At 47.8% G+C, this 20,636-nt stretch overlaps 1 protein-coding gene across 2 annotated transcripts in view; it reads left to right on the forward strand.

Annotated features, from left to right (window-relative positions):
* mindy4 (MINDY lysine 48 deubiquitinase 4) overlaps nt 1–20,636 on the forward strand; it is a 275,047-nt gene that overhangs the window by 162,829 nt on the left and 91,582 nt on the right. For both annotated transcript variants that reach the window (XM_072508076.1, XM_072508075.1), the window contains one exon: nt 10,793–10,860. In XM_072508076.1, the coding sequence (XP_072364177.1) occupies nt 10,793–10,860 (68 nt within the window). The remainder of the gene's footprint in view (nt 1–10,792; nt 10,861–20,636) is intronic.

Below are 20,636 nucleotides of genomic sequence, written 5' to 3' on the forward strand. Positions count from 1 at the left end.
TATTCCTGATCTCTACCCATATAGCCTCACTGCCCTCTGAGGTGTCCTCCCGTAGTACGGCTGTGATATTCTCCCGAACCAGTAGCGCAACTCCGCCACCCATTTTACATCCCCCTCTGTCCCGCCTGAAACATCTAAATCCTGGAACGTTTAGCTGCCAATCCTGCCCTTCCCTCAACCAGGTCTCTGTAATGGCAACAACATCATAGTTCCAAGTACTAATCCAAGCTCTAAGTTCATCTGCCTTACCCGTAATACTTCTTGCATTAAAACATATGCACTTCAGGCCACCAGACCCGCTGTGTTCAGCAACTTCTCCCTGTCTGCTCTGCCTCAGAGCCACACTGTCCCTATTCCCTAGTTCTCCCTCAATGCTCTCACCTTCTGACCTATTGCTCCCGTGCCCACCCCCCTCCCATACTAGTTTAAACCCTCCCGTGTGACACTAGCAAACCTCGCGGCCAGGATATTTATGCCTCTCCAGCTTAGATGCAACCCGTCCTTTTTATATAGGTCACACCTGCCCCGGAAGAGGTCCCATTGGTCCAGATAATGGAACCCCTCCCTCCTACACCAGCTGTTTAGCCACATGTTTAGCTGCTCTATCTTCCTATTTCTAGCCTCACTGGCACGTGGCACAGGGAGTGATCCCGAGATTACAACCCTAGAGGTCCTGTCTTTTAACTTTCTGCCTAGCTCCCTGAACTCCTGCTGCAGGACCTCATGCCCCTTCCTGCCTATGTCGTTAGTACCAATATGTACAACGACCTCTGCCTGTTTGCCCTCCCCCTTCAGGATGCCCTCTACCCGTTCGGAGACATCCTGGACCCTGGCACCAGGGAGGTAACATACCATCCTGGAGTCTCTTTCACGTCCACAGAAGTGCCTATCTGTGCCCTTGACTATAGATCCCCTATTACTATTGCTCTTCTGCACTTTGGCCCTCCCTTCTGAACATCAGAGCCAGCCGTGGTGCCACTGCTCTGGCTGCTGCTGTTTTCCCCTGATAGGCTATCCCCCCCGACAGTATCCAAAGGGGTATACCTGTTCGAGAGGGGGACAACCACAGGGGATTCGTGCACTGACTGCCTGCCCTTTCTGGTGGTCACCCATTTCTCTGCCTGCACCTTGGGTGTGACCACATTTATATAACTGCGATCTATGACGCTTTCTGCCACCTGCATGCTCCTAAGTGCATCCAATTGCTGCTCCAACCGAACCATGAGGTCTGTGAGGAGCTCCAGTTGGGTGCACATTCTGCAGATGAAGCCATCCGGGACGCTGGAAGCCTCCCGGACCTGCCACATCTCACAGTCAGAGCACTGACATTGCGTCAATTAATTAGTAAATTAAAATTAAAAGTTAATAATTTTTTTTTTTTTAAAGTTACTGTTAACTATCTGTTTCCTAGCACTAGATTTCTACTATAAATGTGAAAGCTAAATATAGTACTCTTCGATCTCTGGCTTAGATACCCCTCTAAATTATAATTAAGTAATTATGTTTAATTAGTTACCAATGCTTAATTTTTTTTAATTTAGTGTAGATTCCCAACCAGCCACTCAGGTCACAGCTTTTCTGTGATGTCCCTTCAGTTTCCCCCCCCACACACACACAATTTGAAAAGGTAATAAAAATAAAAATGAGTAAAAATCACTTGCTTACCTTCTGAGGGTCTTGGATGTTCTCAGGTTCTCTCCCTGACAGAGACTGCTCCTCCTCCTCCGAACGGCTCCCGAAACTAGGCCGTGATCTTTTTAAATCTCCGCTCTGACTCGCAGCTCCCGCGCTTTTTAAATGTCCGCTCCGACTCGCAGCTCCCGCGCTTTTTAAATTTCTGCTCCGACTCGCAGCTCCCGCGCTTTTTAAATCTCTGCTCCGACTCGCAGTTCCTGCTCTTTTTAAATCTCCGCTCCGACTCGCAGCTCCCGCGCTTTTTAAATCTCTGCTCCGACTCGCAGCTCCCGCGCTTTTTAAATCTCCGCTCCGACTCGCAGTTCCTGCTCTTTTTAAATCTCCGCTCCGACTCGCAGCTCCCGTGCTTTTTAAATCTCTGCTCCGACTCGCAGCTCCCGCGCTTTTTAAATCTCTGCTCCGACTCGCAGCTCCCGCGCTTTTTAAATCTCCCGGCTGCCTCTCCTCCCCGCGCTGTGTTGTTGAGAGATGTCAGGGGTACTTGTAGAGTGCATCATGCAGAGGTCAGTGAAGCGTGTGGGTATTTGCTGGAAGAAGCTGCAATTCCTCACACAGCCTGGACAATAAACTGCAGTGTCATCTTTGGAGTAAATAGTGAAAGAGCTAAATTTTAGCGGTGACGTGTGTGTGACATCCATTGTGGATCACAGAGGCAACTGTGTGTATGTTGTTGCTGTTATCAAAATTAGGCTCATTTTTTATGCTTACTTGCATGTTTAAATTGTCCAATTATCTGTTCTTATAAATATTTGCAATGAGCTGCTGGAGAAAAGCTTTCCCATAGAATCTGAAAAGTCCATAGCACTGCCCGTTCAGTCTTAACAATCCCAAAACCAATTCCCTTACCCCCTCCTCCTGTGTCTTTCTCCATTTTCAATAGTGATCTAATGCTTCCTTAAAAAGAGGCAGCGTCCCTCCTTTGGTAACCCTGGTGTCAGCCTGGGGAACTTGCAACGCGCTCACTCCAAGCCCAATACATCCTTCATGAGGTGTAGTGAGCATGATGATCTAACCAATCTAGAGCCTCACTGACGGGAATTAATCGAAGTAGGAATTTTGTAGGTTTCTGGGACTTGGATCCCATCCTTTAAAGCACAGTGGCTGACGTTACAAGCTCAAATTAATGAGCATTCAAAAACCCGTCAGCAGATCCTCTCCTCCGGTAGCCGCGCCATCTCTCTGCAGCCTTTCCTGTCTTGCCTGGCGTTATTTAAAAAAAAAAAAAAAATTGTGCTATTTGGTAGCTGTGAGCCATCCTTAATTGCTCTTGAGAAGGTGGTGGTGAGTGGGTGAGCTACCTTGGACTGCTGCAGTCCATGTGATGTAGTGCACCCACTGTGCTTTTGGGGAGGGAGTTGCAGGATTTTGACCCAGTGAAGGAACGGCGATATATTTCCAAGTCATGACGGTGACTGCTTGGAGGGGAACTTCCAGGAGTTGGTGTTTCTATGTATCTACTGCCCTTGTCCTTCTAGATAGTAGCGGTTGTGAGTTTGGAAGGTGCTAACTAAGCAGCCTTGGTGAGTTCTTGCAGTGCATATTATAGATGCTGCCCACTAGGATCAGGTGGTGGAGAGTGTGGATGGGGTGCCAATCAAGTGGGCTGCTTTGTCCTGGATAGTGTTAAGTTTCTTGAGGCGCACTCCTCCAGGCAAGTATTCCGTCACACTCCTTGACTTCATACTCGGTCAAATTCTGTCTTTGTGTAAAGGGCAGTCGCTCTCACCTCCCCTCTGGAGTTCAGGTCTTTTGTCCATGTTTGAATCAAGACTGCAATGAGGTCAGGAGCTAACTGACATTGGCAGAATCCAAACTGAGCTTCATTGAGCAGGTTATTGCTAAGCAAGTGCCTCTTGATAGTACTGTTAACGACCCTTTCCATTACTTTACTGATGATCGAGAGTAAACTAATAGGACGTTAATTGGCCGGGTTGGATTTGTCCTGCTTTTCGTGTACAGAACATTCTTGGGCAATTTTGCACATTGCCGGGTAGATGCTAGTGTTGTAGCTGTACTGGAACAGCTTGGCTAGGGGTGCTGCAAGTTCTGGAGCACTAGTCTTCAGTACTATTGCCGGAATATTGTCAGGACCCATAGTCATTGCAGTATCCAGTGTCTTCAGCCGTTTCTTGATATTATGGGAAGTGAATCTAATTAGCTAAGACCTAACATCAGTGATGCTGGGGCCCTGCGAGGCGGCCGAGATGGATCATCCACTCAGCACTTCCGGTTGAAGATTGTTGCAAATGTATTGCGCTGATGTGCTGGACTCCTCCATCTCTGAGGATGGGGATATTTGTGGGGCAGCCTCCTCCAGTGAGCCATTAAATTGTCTACCAGACATGAGGTCTGATATATAGATGGCTTGTTTAGCTCAGTGGGCTAGACAGCTGGTTTGTGATGCAGAACAAGGCCCGCAGCGTGGGTTCAATTCCCGTACCGGCTGAGAATTCTGAATTCTCCCTCTGCGTACCCGAATAGGCGCCGGAATGTGGCGACTAGGGGCTTTTCACAGTAACTTCATTGCAGTGTTAATGTAAGTCTACTTGTGACAATAATAAAGATAATTATTTTCTTAATTTTTTTTCCCATTGGGTGTGGAATTGCTTGGCTCTATCTATCGCATGCTGCTTATGCTGTTTGACACTCAAGCCGTCAGTGTTGTAGCTTCGCCCGATTGACACCTCATTTTTAGGTATGCTTGGTGCTGCTCCTGGCATGCCTTCCTGCACCCAGAGTTGATCCCCTGGCTTGGTGGTAATGGTAGAGTGGGGAGATAGCCTGGGCCATGAGTTTACACATTGCGGTTGAGTACAATTCTGCTGATGGCCCACAGCACCTCATGGGTTCCCAGTCTTGAGTTGCTGGATCTGTTCAAAATCTATCTCGTTTAGCAAGATGGCCGTGCCACATGACATGATGGAGGGTATCTCAATGTGAAGGTGGGACTTTGTCTCAACAAGGACTCTCTACTGATATTTTCGTGGACAGATACACCTGTGGCAAGCAGGTTGGTGAGGCTGAGGTCAAGTATGTTTTTTCCACTTGTTGGCTCCCCCACTACCTACTACTGACCTAGTCTAGCTGTTATACCTTTAAGGAGTTGGTCAGCTTGACTAGCAGTGGGAAAAAAAAATGAAAAAGTGGAGCCCCCATCCAGAGGAAACTCTGCGCCCTTGCCACCCTCCGTGCTTCCTCCAAGTGGTGTTCAACCTGTCCCATAAGACAGTGCTTCTCAATTAAATGAGATTAGACTGATCTGATGTGATAATCCTCAACTCCACTTTCTTCATAACTCTTGAGTCCCATTCTGATTAAAAATCTGTCTGACTTAATGTTTAACGTTCCTGGAGATGCAGCGAGGCCAGACTGGGTAAGGTTGGCAGGTCTCCTTCCCTGGACATTAGTGAATCGGATTTTTTTAACAATGACAATGGTTTTTCATGGTCACCATTAGACTTTTAATTCCAGATTTTTATTGAATTCAAATTTAACCATCTGCCATGATAGATTAAGGCCTCTGGAGTCTAGTCCAGTGAAAATGTCACCACACCCACAGCCTCACCAAATTATGCTCGATATTACTGCATTGACTGTCCCTCTGAAATTTCTCTTGATAGTCTGAGCCTCGGATACATTGCTTCCCCAATTCTCTGTGTTGAACTGGGAGACTCATTACAATGTCCCCTGCTCCATTCCTCAGGACCTCAAAAGTGAGATTTCCTATCTTCCATGAGATATTTCTGCATCTTGAATGTCTGGAGGCTTTCAAAATGCAGATTTATGCCCTCCCTCTGGCAGGTTTGGTGACGAGGGGTGGTGTGTGGGGTTCCCGCTGTCTCCACCGGGTCTCATCCTGCTGCTCCTGGTATCCCCCCAGTGGCGGGTGTGGGACTCGGCATGTGGACGTCTGAAATGCAACCCCTGTCTGAGTGCTTGTGGGCTCCTGGGGTCAGCTTTGTGGGTAATTTGGGTTCCCTTGTTCAAAGACACTCAGTGTCTGGGACACGTTCTCCCAGTGTCTGCGTGGGTTTCCTCCGGGTGCTCCAGTTTTCTGCCACAAGTCCCGAAAGACGTGCTGTTAGGTGAATTGGACATTCGGAATTCTCCCTCTGTGTACCCGAACAGGCGCCGGAGTGTGGCGACTAGGGGTTTTTCACAGTGATTTCATTGCATTACTTGTGACACTAATAAAGATTATTATTATTTCCTCAGTGGCATTGGCGGCAATGATGAGCTGTCAACTTCTGACAGGTGGGATGTCCCAGAGTTCTTCAAACCCCCCCCCCCACTCTGACAGTGCATTTCTCCCACACCATTCAGCTCGTACAGACTTCTATGACAGACTGTCCCTTAATTTTCTCAGCAAGAGTTGGGTCACCCTGTCAGTAAGCTGCTGACTGATACTCACTTCGGGTTGCACAAGGATGAGTCTGTGCCTGTCCTCACTCCAGTCAGTTATAGGCACAACTTCTTTCGGGGGGGGGGGGGGGGGGGGGGGGGCAGGGGGCGGGGGGGGCAGGGGGGGGGCGGAGAGAGCACAAGGCTCAGGGTTCACAATGTTCATTTGCAAAAATGGCCAATGGCAAAGTCACAAACTTCATCAGAGCTGGCAACGGATGTTTCTGCTTCTCACACTGGCTGAGCTGCTAGTGTTTGTGCATTTTCTTCAGAGATAATTTTATTGAAGTTTTTCAATCCGTTACCTATTTGCTGGCAGTACCTACGTGAGCTAAACTGAATTGGTGTGCCAGGCACAGGCACTGCCAGGTGGCTAAGGGACAATACACTCATTAAAAAATATATATGTTTATTCCAAATAATGCAAAAAATTTCATAAACATATAAAAGGCACTCAATTATATTACAGTTTGTCATTTTTTGTTTTTCCAGACCAACTATGATGACCCCAAAGCCCCCTGACCGGCTCCCTCCTCCACCTGCCCCACTAATTACTGGCCGCAAACAGATCTTTATAGAAAGCAAATGGCTTCCACCTTGAGTAAAACCCTTCCTCTGACCCCTAATGGCATATTTAATCTTTTCCAGTCGGAGACGAAGTAGAATTTGTCTTATGCAAAATCTCACTCCAGTCCAGGCCCCTCCCTCCAGCCTCAGGCTGAATTCCTCCTCCTACCTCCCCTTAATTCTTCTAACGTAATCTTCCCCGTCTCTGGCAACCACCCATATATCCGATATCTTCCCTTTCCCCAGCTCATCACAAAATTGCATCCTATCCATCAGTGTATATCTTGGCAACTGGGGGAATGCTTTGCGATCAAAATCACGCACCTGCATATATCTAAACTCGCTCCCGCTCGGGAGTTGGTGTTTCCCCTTCAAATCCTCCAGTCCCGGGAACCTACTCTCTACAAACAGATCCCTAAACCTCTCGGGACCCCTCCCTATTCCAAATCCTGTGCGTTGCATCTCTCCCAGAAGGTGCAAATCTATGGTTTCCACAGATTGGTGACAGTACTGACTTGCCCCCAATCTAAATTGCCTGAATTGATTCTAGAGTTTTAGAAATGCCACCACTACGAGGTTCGTTGTGACTTTGGCCGGGGGAACCAGGAGAGGGGCAGTGACCAATGCCCTTAAACCTGACCCAATGCAGGAGACCTTTCCATTTTGCCCCCACCCTGACCCTGCCCCCCCCCCCCCCCCCCCCACCACCATTGTCACATCTTCTCAATGTTCTCCGCCCAGTGGTACGACATGGAATTTGGTAACACCAGCACCACTGAACGCTGTCCCCTCTGCAGAAAGGCTCTCCGAATCCTGGATGTCTTGCCTGTCCACCCAAAGGCCGAGATTAACTTGTCCGCCCTAACGAAAAAAGATTTGGAGAGGAAGGTCGGGAGACTGGAACACAAATTGGAACCTCTGCAAAATGTTCATTTTGATCGTTACCCGGAAATATTTTGCTCCGGCTCACATTTAGTTTGTCATCCTGAGAAGGATCCAAACTTCTTCAACAGTTCCATTATCTTCCCCATACAGGATAGTGGGTCTGAAATGTACAACCACAGGTCGTCCGCATAAAGGGACCCGGGTTAAATCCCGGCCTTGGGTGACTGGAGCTTGCACGTTCTCCCCATGTCTGCGTGGGTTTCCTCCGGGTACACCGGTTTCCTCCCACATTTCAAAGATGTGCAGCCTAGGTGGATTGGCCATGCTAAAATGATTGCCCCTAAGTGTCCAAAGATGTGCAGGTTTGGTGGGGTTACGGGGCTAGGCCAGGGTGTGGGCCTAGGTAGAGTGCTCTTTCAGAGGGTTGGTGCAGATCCGATGGGCCGAAAGACCTAATGCACTGTATGGATTTTATGACTCTATGTTCCTTTTTCCCTTTCAATACCTCTCCACTCATTCGACACCCTAAGTGCGATGGTCAAGGGTTCAATTGCTAACACGAACAACAACGGGGGCAACGGACAGCCCCCGTGTGTCTGTACAGCCGGAAATACCCTGATCTCGCTGTGTTAGTCTGAACACTTGCCATGGGAGCGCTGTATAACAGCCTCACCCAAGAAATAAACGTTTGCCCAAATCCAAGCTGCCCTAGAACCCCAGAAGTGCCTCCATTCCACCCATTAAGATGATTAGTTCAGGCACCTTCCCCCTAGACTGGGACCTGAACACGTTCAACAGTTGCCTGATATTGCCTGACAACTGTCGACCCGAAACAAACCCAGTCTGGTCTTCGGAGACCACCTCCGGCAAACAACCCTCCAGACGTTTCGCCAAAACCTTTGCATCAATATTCAGTACAGAAATAGGCCTCTCAGACCCACACTCCACCGGATACTCGTCCCTCTTCGGGATCAGGGATATCGCCACTGGCAGTCCCCAGTGACAGAGAGAACATCCCCAATAAATGTGATGACAGTGATGCTGCAAACTGCTTGCAAAATTCCATTGGGAAACCATTTGGCCCAGGTTCCTTCCCCGATCGCATGGAACTGATACACTCCATAACCTCCTCCAGGCCCAACGGTGCCTCTAGCCCCTGTCCCCTCACTCTCTCCACCACCGCCCGAAAACTGTTCCATCTCCGAGCTCTCCTCCTTAAAAAGCTCTGTCTTATACAGCCCCCTGGTAAAATGCGGCATTATTGGTGTCCGGCACAGTCACCAAGCCCTCCCCCTCATCCTTAACCTGGGCTATCTCTCGAGCGGCCGCCTGTCACCTCAGCTGATGAGCCAATAGACAGCTGGCCTTCTCCCCATTCACATAAAATGCTCCCCGTGAGCGACAAAGTTGGTTCACTGCCTTCGCATTCGACATCAAATTCCACCTGTGACCTCTTTCTCTCTGCTAACAGCTCCTTTGTCGGGGCCATGGAGCACTGGCTAAGAGGCAGGGGGTGATGGGTGAATGTCTGCTAACAGCTCCTTTGTCGGGGCCATGGAGCACTGGCTAAGAGGCAGGGGGTGATGGGTGAATGTCTGCTAACAGCTCCTTTGTCGGGGCCATGGAGTACTGGCTAAGTGGCAGGGGGTGATGGGCGAATGTCTTGGTGACTACACGCCTGTGTCTAGTGTTGTACCGCCGGGATTGGTGCTGGATCCCTTGCTGTTTTGTTTGTAATTAATGATCATGAATGGTCTCGGCATACATGTGTGGGGTGTAGAATCAGTAAGTTCGCAGATGATGCGAAACTTGGTGGTGTGGTAAGTAGTGAGGAGGAAAGCCTTGGATTACAGGCTGGTTAGGAAGGCAGAACAGTGACAAATGGAAATGAATCCTGACACTGAGGTGATAAAACTTGTGAGGATTAACTAGGCAAGGGAATACACAATGATGGTAGGATGCTAGGAAGTGCAGAGGACCAGAGGTACCTTGGGGTGCATGTACAAAGATCCCTGAAGGCAGCAGGACAGATAAGGAGGTTAAAAAGACATATGGGATATTTGCCTTAATTAGCCGAGGCATAGAATATAAGAACAGAGAGATTATGATGAAGCTGTATGATGGAGTATTGTGTGTAGTTCTGGTCGCCACTCTATAAGAAGAATGTGATTGCACTCGGAAGGGTGCAGAGGAGATTCACCAGGATTTTCTCCTTCGAGCAGGGAAGATGAGAGAGAACCTCGTCGGGGTGCGCAAAGTTATGAGGGACGTGGATATGGAAGAAACCTTTCCCCTTAGTAGAAGGGTCAATAACTAGGGGGCATAGATTTACGGTAAGGAGCAGGAAAGTTAGGGGGAATTTGAGGAAACCCTTTTTCACCCAGAGGGTGGTGGAAATCTGGAACTCAATGCCTGAATGTGTAGCAGAGGGAGGAACCCTCAACATTTAAGAAGGTTTTAGATGAGCTCTGAAACGTCAAAGCATAACAAGGCTTCGGACCAAGTGCTGGAAAATGGGATGAGCATAGTTGGGTGTCTGATGGCTGGCGCAAACACGATGGGCCGAAGGGTCTTTTTCTGTGCTGTAAAATTCTGACTCTGAGTGGGAAAGCAGATGGGTGTAGTGCTCTGTTTAGATTTTCCTTCCACATGCCGGACTCAACAATATGCTGCATGAGGAAGTCCAAGATGCAGAGAAACCTTGTGGTCCAGGTCGAAGGTCACAAACTAACACTATAACCATGTCTCAAACTCCTCCATGGCTTACTGTGTGACCAGCAAGAGTTGTCAACAGTATTCACTTACGTTGACTCCGAATTGTCACAGTGGAATGCATTGCCTGAAAGGGTGGTGGAAATAGATTCAATAATAACTTTACAAAGGAAAATGGATAAATGCTTGAAAAGGAGAATGTTACAGGGCTATGGGAAAAGGCAAGGGGAGTGGGACCGATTGTTAGCTCTTTCAGAGAGCAAGACACGAGGGGCAGAATGGCGTCTTTTTGTTCAGTACCATCCTTTGGTTCTATAGGCGGATACCACATAGACTTCAGCGGTTCAAGAATGCAGCTCACCTCCACCTTCTCAAGGACAGCGCGGATGAGCAATGAAAATGCTGTCCTAGCCAGTGACACCAATATCCCGTGAAAGTATAAAAAATAAGTCCCCATTAATCAAGATATCAGTCTGACCTTTTTGAGTAGTTTCAAAAGCAGGCGGTAAATTTTGTGTCTTTTCCATTCTAGTTTGAGATTGGACCGTTTGGCTGCATTCTACTGACATTGTCTGGGATTTTATCCAGATCCATTGATTTGTAAGTACTCTGATGCTTTTTATTATTTGTAAGATTTGTGTGTTTGTTATATTGAAGCTCCTTTTCCTTCCGAAAACCCAAGAGCTGGTTATTTTGGTGATGAGGAATTAGAGTTGGGGGGAGTGGGGGGGCAGATGAATGACTGAAAGGAAAATATCAGTAATTGAGGAACCTGTGGAAAAACGTGCTCAAACATTGGGGGCGCGATTCTCCGACCCCCCCGCCGGGTCGGAGAATCGCCGGGAGCTGGCATGAATCCCGCCCCCGCCGGTTGCCGAATTCTCCGGCACCGGATATTCGTCAGGGGCAGGAATCGCGCCGCGCCGGTTGCCCCCCCCGGTCGATTCTCCGGCCCGGATGGGCCGAAGTCCTGCTGCTAGAATGCCTGTCCCGCCGGCGTGGATTAAACCACCTCTCTTACCGGCGGGACAAGGCGGCACGGGCGGGCTCCGGGGTCCTGGGGGGCGGGGCGATCTGGCCCCGGGGGGGCCCCCCCACGGTGGCCTGGCCCGCGATGGGGGCCCACCGACCCACGGGCGGGCCTGTGCCTGTGCCATGGCGGAGGCGGAAGAGACTCCCTCCACTGCGCATGCGCGGGGATGCCGTGAGCGGCCGCTGACGCTCCCGCGCATGCGCCGCCCAGCAATGTCATTTCTGCGCCAGCTAGCGGGGCACCAACGGCCTTTCCCGCCAGCTGGCGGGGCGGAAATCAGTCCGGCGCGGGCCTAGCCCCTCAAGGTTAGGGTTCGGCCACTCAAGGGGCGGAGGATTCCGCACCTTTGGGGCGTCGCGATGCCTGTCTGATTCGCGCCGTTTTTGGCGCCGGTCGGCGGACATTTCACCGATTGCGGAGAATCCCGCCCCAGAAGTCACAACTTGCGGAGTAATCCTCGTGCTTGTAATTCAGTTAGCAGCTGGGAGACCTGAGCAGAGGAAGATGTATTTTGCTCACTATTGGTAGCAAAGCCACAATGTATTCTTCATTCACACACTTGTAATTTCACGACGAATAGAAAATGGGGAATGTCATCTCCTCATCCTTTTATTATCCTAATAGTGGGGCAATATATGATTTCGCCTTTTGAAAGTGTTTCCTCACTTTTTCAAACGTTAAAGTTTGAGTTGATAGATACCTTTGCCACAGCCAATGTTCAGAACTTCTAATCCTCAATGTTCAATCCTCACATCAGAGGTTTCTGTGGTTAAATTTCCAAAGTGGACATGTTAATTCGTTGAACATCTTTCTGCAAAGCAGGAAGCTAGAGCCAGTCTGTCCTACACATAGGTTTGTTCACAAAACCCTGTGTTATACAAGTGCTGACTTTTACACCACCTTCCCCAGCACAGGCGGAAACCGGTTCTGATGTATGTGCCTGAATATTTCCTCAGTTAGTATCAGCTGCTCTTCATCTCAGCGGGAGCTCAATTGTCATGGCATTTGTAACATTAACAATACATTTCCTGGAAATGTTCATAAATCAAGTCAATCAATCATTTTGGTGTAATTTTAAAGTGGGTGAAGGAAGAGCGAGACCTGAGGATTATGGGAAGGCAGTGGCATAGTGGTATTGTCTCTGGACTGGTAAGCCATAGACCCAGGGCAATGTTCTGGGGACCCAGGTTCAAATCCCACTACGGCAGATAGTGAAACTTGAATTCAATAAAAGTCTGGAATTAAAAAATGCAGTGATGACCACAACATCATTGTCGTAAAAAACCATCAATGATGCCCTTTAGAGAAGGAAATCTGCTGTTCTTACCTGGTCTGGCTGATATGCGACTCTGAACCCACAGTAATATGGTTGACTCCTAAATGCCCTTTGAAGAGGGGGCAATTAGGGATGGGAAATAAATGCTGGCCTCACCAGCGACACCCACATCCACAATGAACAAATTTTTAAAAATTCACTGAGATAAACCTTTGCAAGTGGCTGGACACGTTGATGAAATTGTTTAAGAAAAGCATAATGGATCATTGGTTTAATAAGTAGGGTGTTGAGGCAAGGACATTGCGCTAAACCTGTATAAATCAGCTGGAGTATTGTGTTTAATTCTGGACACCTCACTTCAGAAAGGATGTCAAGGCCTGGAAAAAAGTGTAGAGATTTATGAAAGTGTTAGCAGCATGAAGAGACACTCTTGAGACACTAGGAATTCTATTAGTGTTCTTCTTCATGCTGTATGGGGTTATTTAGCAGGGGATGGGTGCGGTGGGGGTAATGGGAACAATTCTGGGCACTTCATTTCGGAAAAGGTGCAGAGAAAGAGTACAGAGGAGGTTTACCAGACTGTTACCAGGGAATGACTGGGCGAGATTGGGAAAAATGTAAAAGCTCTCTTTGGATCAGAGATTAAGGCAGCACGGTAGCACTGTTGCTTCACAGCTCCAGGATCCCAGGTTCAATTTCCGGCTTGGGTCACACTCTCTGCGGAGTCTGCATGTTCTCCCCGTGTCTGCGTGGGTTTCCTCCGGGTGCTCCGATTTCCTCCCACAAGTCCCGAAAGACTTGGGTGAATTGGACATTCTGAATTCTCCCTCCATGTACCCGAACAGGCCCTAGAGTGTGGCGACTAGGGGCTTTTCACGGTAACTTCATTGTAGTGTTAATGTGAGCCTACTTGTGACAATAAAGATTATTCTTATTATAGAAGGTTAAGAGGTGGCCCAGTAGAGGTTTCCTCGATGAAGGATTGTAGCGTGATGGGCAGTTGCCTCTGGCGACTGGATCAATGACAAGAGGCCATAGATTTAAAATGTGCCATAGATCTGGAGGGCAGGAAAAGAGAAAGGTGGCGAAATCTGATGCCATAAATAATTTTAAAAAGGAGTTAGGAAGATGTGGAGGGCGAGGAACTTGCAGAGGTATGGACCAAAAGTGGAGTTGTGGGGCTAAACATGGCTGGGCTTTCAAAGAGCCAGCATAAGCACGACTGGCTGAATGGCCTCCTGCTGTGTGTATATTTCTGTGGTACTTATCTTCAAAAAGGTTTTGCTAAAGTACAGAGGGAAAACTTGTTTCCATTGATGGGGGGTCATTAACTGCAGCCGTCCATTTACAGTAATTGGAAAAAAGAAGAGAAGAGATTTTTATTTTACTGGATAGGTTATTGGGATCCTGAGATACATCGACTAAAAGACTGGTGGATGCAGATTCAACAGTTACTTTCCAAAGGCAGCTAAATCTCTTTTTTTTTTAAAATGAAAAAGGTGCAGGTCTATTGAGGAAGAGCAGGAGAATGCGATTATTCGCATTCAGAGACCTGGTACAGCTGTGATGGGCTGAATGGTAGCCTTCTGTGCTGTGAGTGTGTGCTTCCAGCTCCTTTTAGTTTAGTGTATTACTTATAAAGAATTTCGTATTGACTTTTTCCAGTTCTACAAGAGAGTCTGTGTTGTAAATCTTAAATTTGTCGATTACAGCCCCTCTATAATTCTAGAATTGGTAGAGTGCAAAGGAGGCCATTCAGTTTATCACACCTGCACTGACTCTCTGAAAAATATAACCACTCAGCCACATTTGCCTGCCCTTTTCTCTAACACTTTATTTTTAATTTTTTTTCAACTTCCACTTTAAAAGTTATGAATTCTGAATCCACCAGTGTTCTCTCTAAAAGCCATGTAGGAATCCAGATCACGCACAAGTCTTTCACCACTGTAATTCCTGCCACGGACGATAAGGCGCCAGGAAGAGCTGTGCGTGTGTGCTTGGCCCCCACTGTAGCTGCCGGTTAGAACATAGAACATACAGTGCAGAAGGAGGCCATTCGGCCCATTGAGTCTACACTGACCCACCTAAGCCCTCACTTCAACCCTTAACCCAATAACCCCTCCTAACCTCTTTTGGACACAAAGGGCAATTTAGCACAGCCAATCCATCTAACTGCACCTCTTTGGACTGTGGGAGGAAACGGGGAGAACGTGCAGACTCCGCACAGACAGTGACCCAGCAGGGAATCGAACCTGGGACACTGGCACTGTGAAGCCACAGTGCTAACCACTATGCTGCCATGCTGGTTATACTACTCACATTTTTTAGATGTTAACGCACCACCTATATTGCATCAGAAAAATCTTTCTGATCAATCCCCAACTGAGAGGCATGTCTTTAGTTTAACCTTCTGAGTCCTGCACTGAAGCTGTAATTAAGCATGTTTTGGTTGCCAGGATTAATCTACTGAGTGTACTCCTCTTCTGTCCTGTGCCTGACGGCACGCTTCTTTAATTAAGACACAAGATGTAAGACCATTTGTTTTGCTGACTATCCCCATAATGTTTCAATGCTTTCCTGGGCTTGGCAACATCCATCGAACGAGGTACCCAGTCCTAAAATAAATAAATACATTTAGAGAAGGGTTATTTTTCCAGCTCGGCTGGTTTGTGAATCATTTCTCTTTTGACCGTAGAAACATAGAAAACAGGAGCAGAAGGAGACCATTCAACCCATTGAGCCTGCTCTGCCATTCATTATGATCAGAGCTGATCGCCCGATTCAATAGCCTAATCCCCCCCCCCCCCCTCCCCAATAGCAACAACATCTTTCCTCATAAGGGGATCAAAACTTTTCTCGCTATTCCAGGTGTGGCCTCACCAAGGCCCTGTATTATTGCAGCAAGACATTCCTGCTCCTGTACTCTAAACCTCTCAATGCAGGCCACATACCATTAGCCTTCTTTACCGCCTGCTGCACCTGCATGCTTACCTTCAGTGACTGATGTACGAGGACACCCAGGTCTCGTTGCACATTCCCCTCTCCTAATTTATGGTCATTCAGATAATACTCTGTTTTCTCGTTTTTGCGACCAAAGTGGATGACCTTGCATTCCTCGAAACCATACTGCATCTGTCATTCATTTGCCCACTCACTCAACTTGTTCAAATCACACTGAAGGATCTTTGCATCCTCCTCACAGCTCACCCTCCCACCCAACTTTGTGTCATCTGTAAATTTGGATATTACATTTGTTCCCTCAATAAATCATTAATATATATTGTGAGTGGCTGGGGTCCCAGCACCATTCCCTGTCGTACATAATAGTCGCTGCCTGCCAATTTGAAAAAGGCCCTTTAATTCCTACTCTTTGTTTCCTGTCTGTCAACCAGCTTTCTATCCATCTCAATGCACTGTCCCTAATCCCGTGCACTTTAATGCGGGACTTCCTCAAAAGCCTTCTGAAAGTCCAAATAAACCCCATCCACTGGCTCCCCCTCATCAACCCAACTAGTTACGTTTAGTTTGTTTGTTATTTACAGCACCGAAGGAGGCCATTCGGTCCATCATGTCGGCACCGGCTCCCAAAACAGCAACCTAGCTGGTCCAATTCCCAAGCCCTATCTCCATAGCCCTCTAAATTCATCACTTTCAAATATATGTCCAGCTCTCTTTTGAAACCTCCCATTGAATCCGCCTCCACCAATCTCCCAGGCAGCACATTGCAAACCCCAGCAACTCTCAGAGTAAAAGTTTCTCCGCATCTCAATCCGAGCTCTCTTGCTGACCATCTTGAAATTCTGACCCCTAGTCACTGACATACTAACTAGTGGAAACAGAATCTCCTTCTTTACCCTGTCAAAATTGTTCATAATTTTGAACACCTCAATAAGGTCGCCTCTTACTCTTCCCTGCTCCAAGGACCACAAGCCCAATTTCTCCAATCTTTCCTTGTATCTAAAATTCCTCATTCCTGGTATCATTCTAGTGAATCTCCTCTGCGCTCTCTCCAGGGATTTAACATCCTTCCTTAAATAAGGTGCCCAGACTACACTTCTCCAAATGTAATCTGACCAATGATTTGTAGAGGTGTAGCATCACTTCCTTGCTTTTATTCTGCTTATCCCTGTATTCTGCTTTTAGGACCTCATTCCTTTTTGATACCTATATTGTTTGTACCAATGTATGTGTACCACGACCACTGGCTGTTCACCCTCCCCCTTCAGAATGTCCTGTAACCGCTCTCTAGATATCCTTGACTCTAGTACCATGGAGGCAACATTCATTGCTAAAGAGTTGAACGTATAAACCTATTGGAGCCTGTGCCAGAGTTAATTTTGTAATTGTTTTGCCCAACCCAGAAAGATGTCACTGATGGCTTGAGGGGGTTTTCTATGACCCGGATCTTGGAGGTGATATTTTGAGGAAATGATTGCCCTTCCAAGGGCAGATACCAGTATAAGGTCAGCAAGGAAAGTGCTGCATGCTAATGTCACGCCAACAGTTGCTGTGGGACCACTGAGGCTTTACAGACTCTTTCCAGCTGCTCCAAATCCAATGTTGATACGGCAGTTCTGCTGTGATCTCTGTCTTGTCCTTCACTGAGTCCTGGGCGGCAATGCTAACTCCACTGGAGTTTAACTAGCCGAGATAAATTATCTGAGCTGGTCCCTGGATTGTGTTTGAGGGAAAGGCGAAGAACATCATGTCCAACCACTTTTAACTATCATTGCACCTCTTCGAAAACCCTGAGCAAGCAGTTCTTTCTTGGTTCACACACGTTTTTGTTTATTTTATGCTCGTCCTACCTTTCTTTTAACTTTATCTCTAAATATCATTCTTAGTCTCAGAATTGGATTCAGAAAGAGAACCATTTATTTGAATACATGATGGCTACATCAGTACGATCGCTCCACTTGATTCATAGTGATTGTCGACTAACTTGTTTAACAGATTTAGCAACAGATAGTCTGCCTCCCTGCCATAAAGAGTGACATTCCAAGGCAGTACATTAATCTCATTCTCTATCATTCTGCTGCAAACGTGAGCAATACTTGGCCCTGCAATACGGATCCAGTTACAAACTTTATCTTGCTTTCTTTTGTGGCGGAAATAGGTAAAGATTTGTGGATGTGGAAAAGTCCGATATCTGCGGGAATACTGGTCCAAGATTTTTCTTTTTTAAATTTAGAGTACCCAATTCATTTGTTCCAATTAAGGGGCAATTTAGCGTGGCCAATCGGCCTACCCTGCACATCTTTGGGTTGTGAGGGCGAAACCCACGCAAACACGGGGAGAATGTGCAAACTCCACACGGACAGTGACCCAGAGCCGGGATCGAACCTGGGACCTCAGCGCTGTGAGGCAGCAGTGCTAACCACTGATGAACACCTTAATAAGGTGGTCTCTTAATCTAATCTCCAAGGAAAACACAATTTCTCCAATCTTTCCTTGTATCTAAAATTCCTCATTCCTGGTATCATTCTAGTGAATCTCCTCTGTGCGCTCTCCAGGGCTTTAACATCCTTCCTTAAATAAGGTGCCCAGAACTGAACACAATACTCCAAATGTGGTCTGACCAATGATTTATAGAGGTGTAGCATCACTTCCTTGCTTTTATACTTTATGCCTCTATTTATAAACCCAAGGATGCTATAAACCTTCTTAACAACTGTTTCAACTTGCCTGGCTACCATCCTCTAAGAACTCCAGTGGATTTGTCCAGCATCATTTCCCCTTTGTAAATCCATGCTGACTCTATCCGTTCTGCCGCTATTTTCTTAGGTGCTCCGCTGTAAAATGTTTGATAATGGATTGGAGAACTTTCCCCACTATCGACGCCAGGCTTACTGGTTTATAATTCCCTGTGTTCTCGCTACCTCCCATTTTATTTTATTTTGTTTTTTGACCTTTTAAGATAATGCAAGCTTCAACGCAATGTCTTTGTCAAGAAATCTTAGAATTTACAGTGCAGAAGGAGGCCATTTGGCCCATCGAGTCTGCACCGGCTCTTGGAAAGAACACCCTACCCAAGGTCAACACCTTCACCCTATCCCCATAACCCCGTAACCCCACCCAACACTAAGGGCAATTTTAGCATGGCCAATCCACCTAACCAATCTTTGGACTGTTGGAGGAAACCGGAGCACCCGGAGGAAACCCACGCACACACGGGGAGGATGTGCAGAGGATGTGAAGGCTGATACTGTACTTTGTCACTTATATTGTAGTGTCGATATTTCACAATTCGTAAGTTACACATTACAAAATGGTGCAAATAAAAAATAAAAAGACAACCCGAAATCAGCACATATGTTTACAGGCAATTGTGTTCCCTCCCGTTGTGGCTGTGACCCCCTTTAGTTGGCACACATCTGTTCCCATCCGCAATGTGGCCAGAGCTCTTATTTACAAATGCCTATTTACAGTTTAGTTTGGGCTTCGACTGGCCCTTGGATCAAATCCCTACGGCTTTGACCCTTGTACCTCTCGTTTTCTTTGCGGCCCCCACCCCCCCCCCCCCCCCCCCCACACACACGCTTTTCTCTTTATCCTGTGGCTAGTTTGTGTGTGTGTCCCCTCTTACTCTACTGGTTGCTGGCTACTAACAGATCTTAGAATAAGTTGGTAAACGGCTTCCACCTTCTGTGGCAAATTTTATTTTCTCCAGCCTGAGAAATCTCGCCAGGTCGGACAGCCAGTCCGCAGCGTGGTGTGGTACTGCAGATCGCCAGCCGAGCAGGATCCTCCGGTGGGTGATCAGGGAGGCCAGGGCACCCCCCCCCCCCCCCCCCCCCCCCCCCGCCCCCCCCCCCCCCCCCCCCGTAAGGGGTTCTGGCTGATCTGAAATCCTGAAGACTGCCATCTTTGGGCGTGGATCCACCCTAGCTCCCACAAACCTGGACATTGCCTCAAAACAGGTCATCCAGTACCCACAAGTCTGGGGCAAGCCCAGAGCATGTGGGTGTGGTTGGCCAGGCCTCCCTGGCACCGTTTAAAGAACCCACTCATCCGGGTTCTGATTAGGTGCGTTCTCTGCAACACCTTTAGTCGTGCTAGACTCCGCCCCAGGGTGGGGGTGAAGTGTGTAGTGCTTCGATCCAGAGTCCTGTCCCCCCCATCTCTATGCCTAGTTCCTCCTCCCATTTTTTTCCTTGTCTCGTCCAGGGGGGAGCGTACCACCTCCAACAGTCACCCGTACAGGTCTGCACAGTTTCCCTTCGCGAGGTCGTCCGCGTCCAGCAATTCTTCCACTAACGAGTGTCCTGGTATCTGGGGGTACGTCGTTGTTTCCTTACGGAAGAAGTTTTTAACCCGAGTGTATCTCAGGTTGTTTCCTCTTGGTAATTGAAACATCTCCGTGAGTCCTCCCGGGTCACTACTCTATTATCCATGTACAAGTCCCTAACCGTCATCCCCTCATCCTGTTTCCACCTTTTGAAGGTGCCGTCCATTATAATCTCGTTCTTGCTCAAGTTAAGATTGTAACCCGAGAAGGTTCAACCCTTCCATGCTGGTCTGGAAATTCGAGATGTAGAAGAGCAGGTAATCCATGTAGAATGAGACTCTACACTCTCTGTTCCCCCCCCTTTGGATATCTCACCATCCCTTCGTCTTTCTGAGGGTGATTGCCAGTGGCTCGATTGATAGAGCCAACAGTAGAGGGCATCCCTGTCTTGTGCAACCGGAAGTATTTAGAGCTGGTGGTGTTTGTCTGTACGCTCGCCATGGGTGCGCTGTACAGTAGTTTCACCCAGGAGGTGAACCCTAGTCTGAACCCAAACCATTCCAGTACCTCTGACGTACTTCCACTTGACTCTGTTGAAGACCTTTCCTGCGTCCAGGGAGATGATCACGTCTGGTGTTCCCTCCCCAGATGGGATAATTATCAGATTCAGAAGGCGTCTGATGTTCGATGTCAGCTATCTGCTCTTGACAAGGAAAAGATTCTGAGGAGGGCTAGTGTGCAGCGGGATCGCCATTGGGAAGGATATCGATCAGGACATTGGTGTGGAACTGGCCAAGACACGAGAGGGGTTCAACAAGACCAAGGCAGTGTTGTCGCGG

The sequence above is a fragment of the Scyliorhinus torazame genome, chromosome 6 (assembly GCF_047496885.1).
Source record: "Scyliorhinus torazame isolate Kashiwa2021f chromosome 6, sScyTor2.1, whole genome shotgun sequence".
Taxonomy (NCBI): domain Eukaryota; kingdom Metazoa; phylum Chordata; class Chondrichthyes; order Carcharhiniformes; family Scyliorhinidae; genus Scyliorhinus; species Scyliorhinus torazame.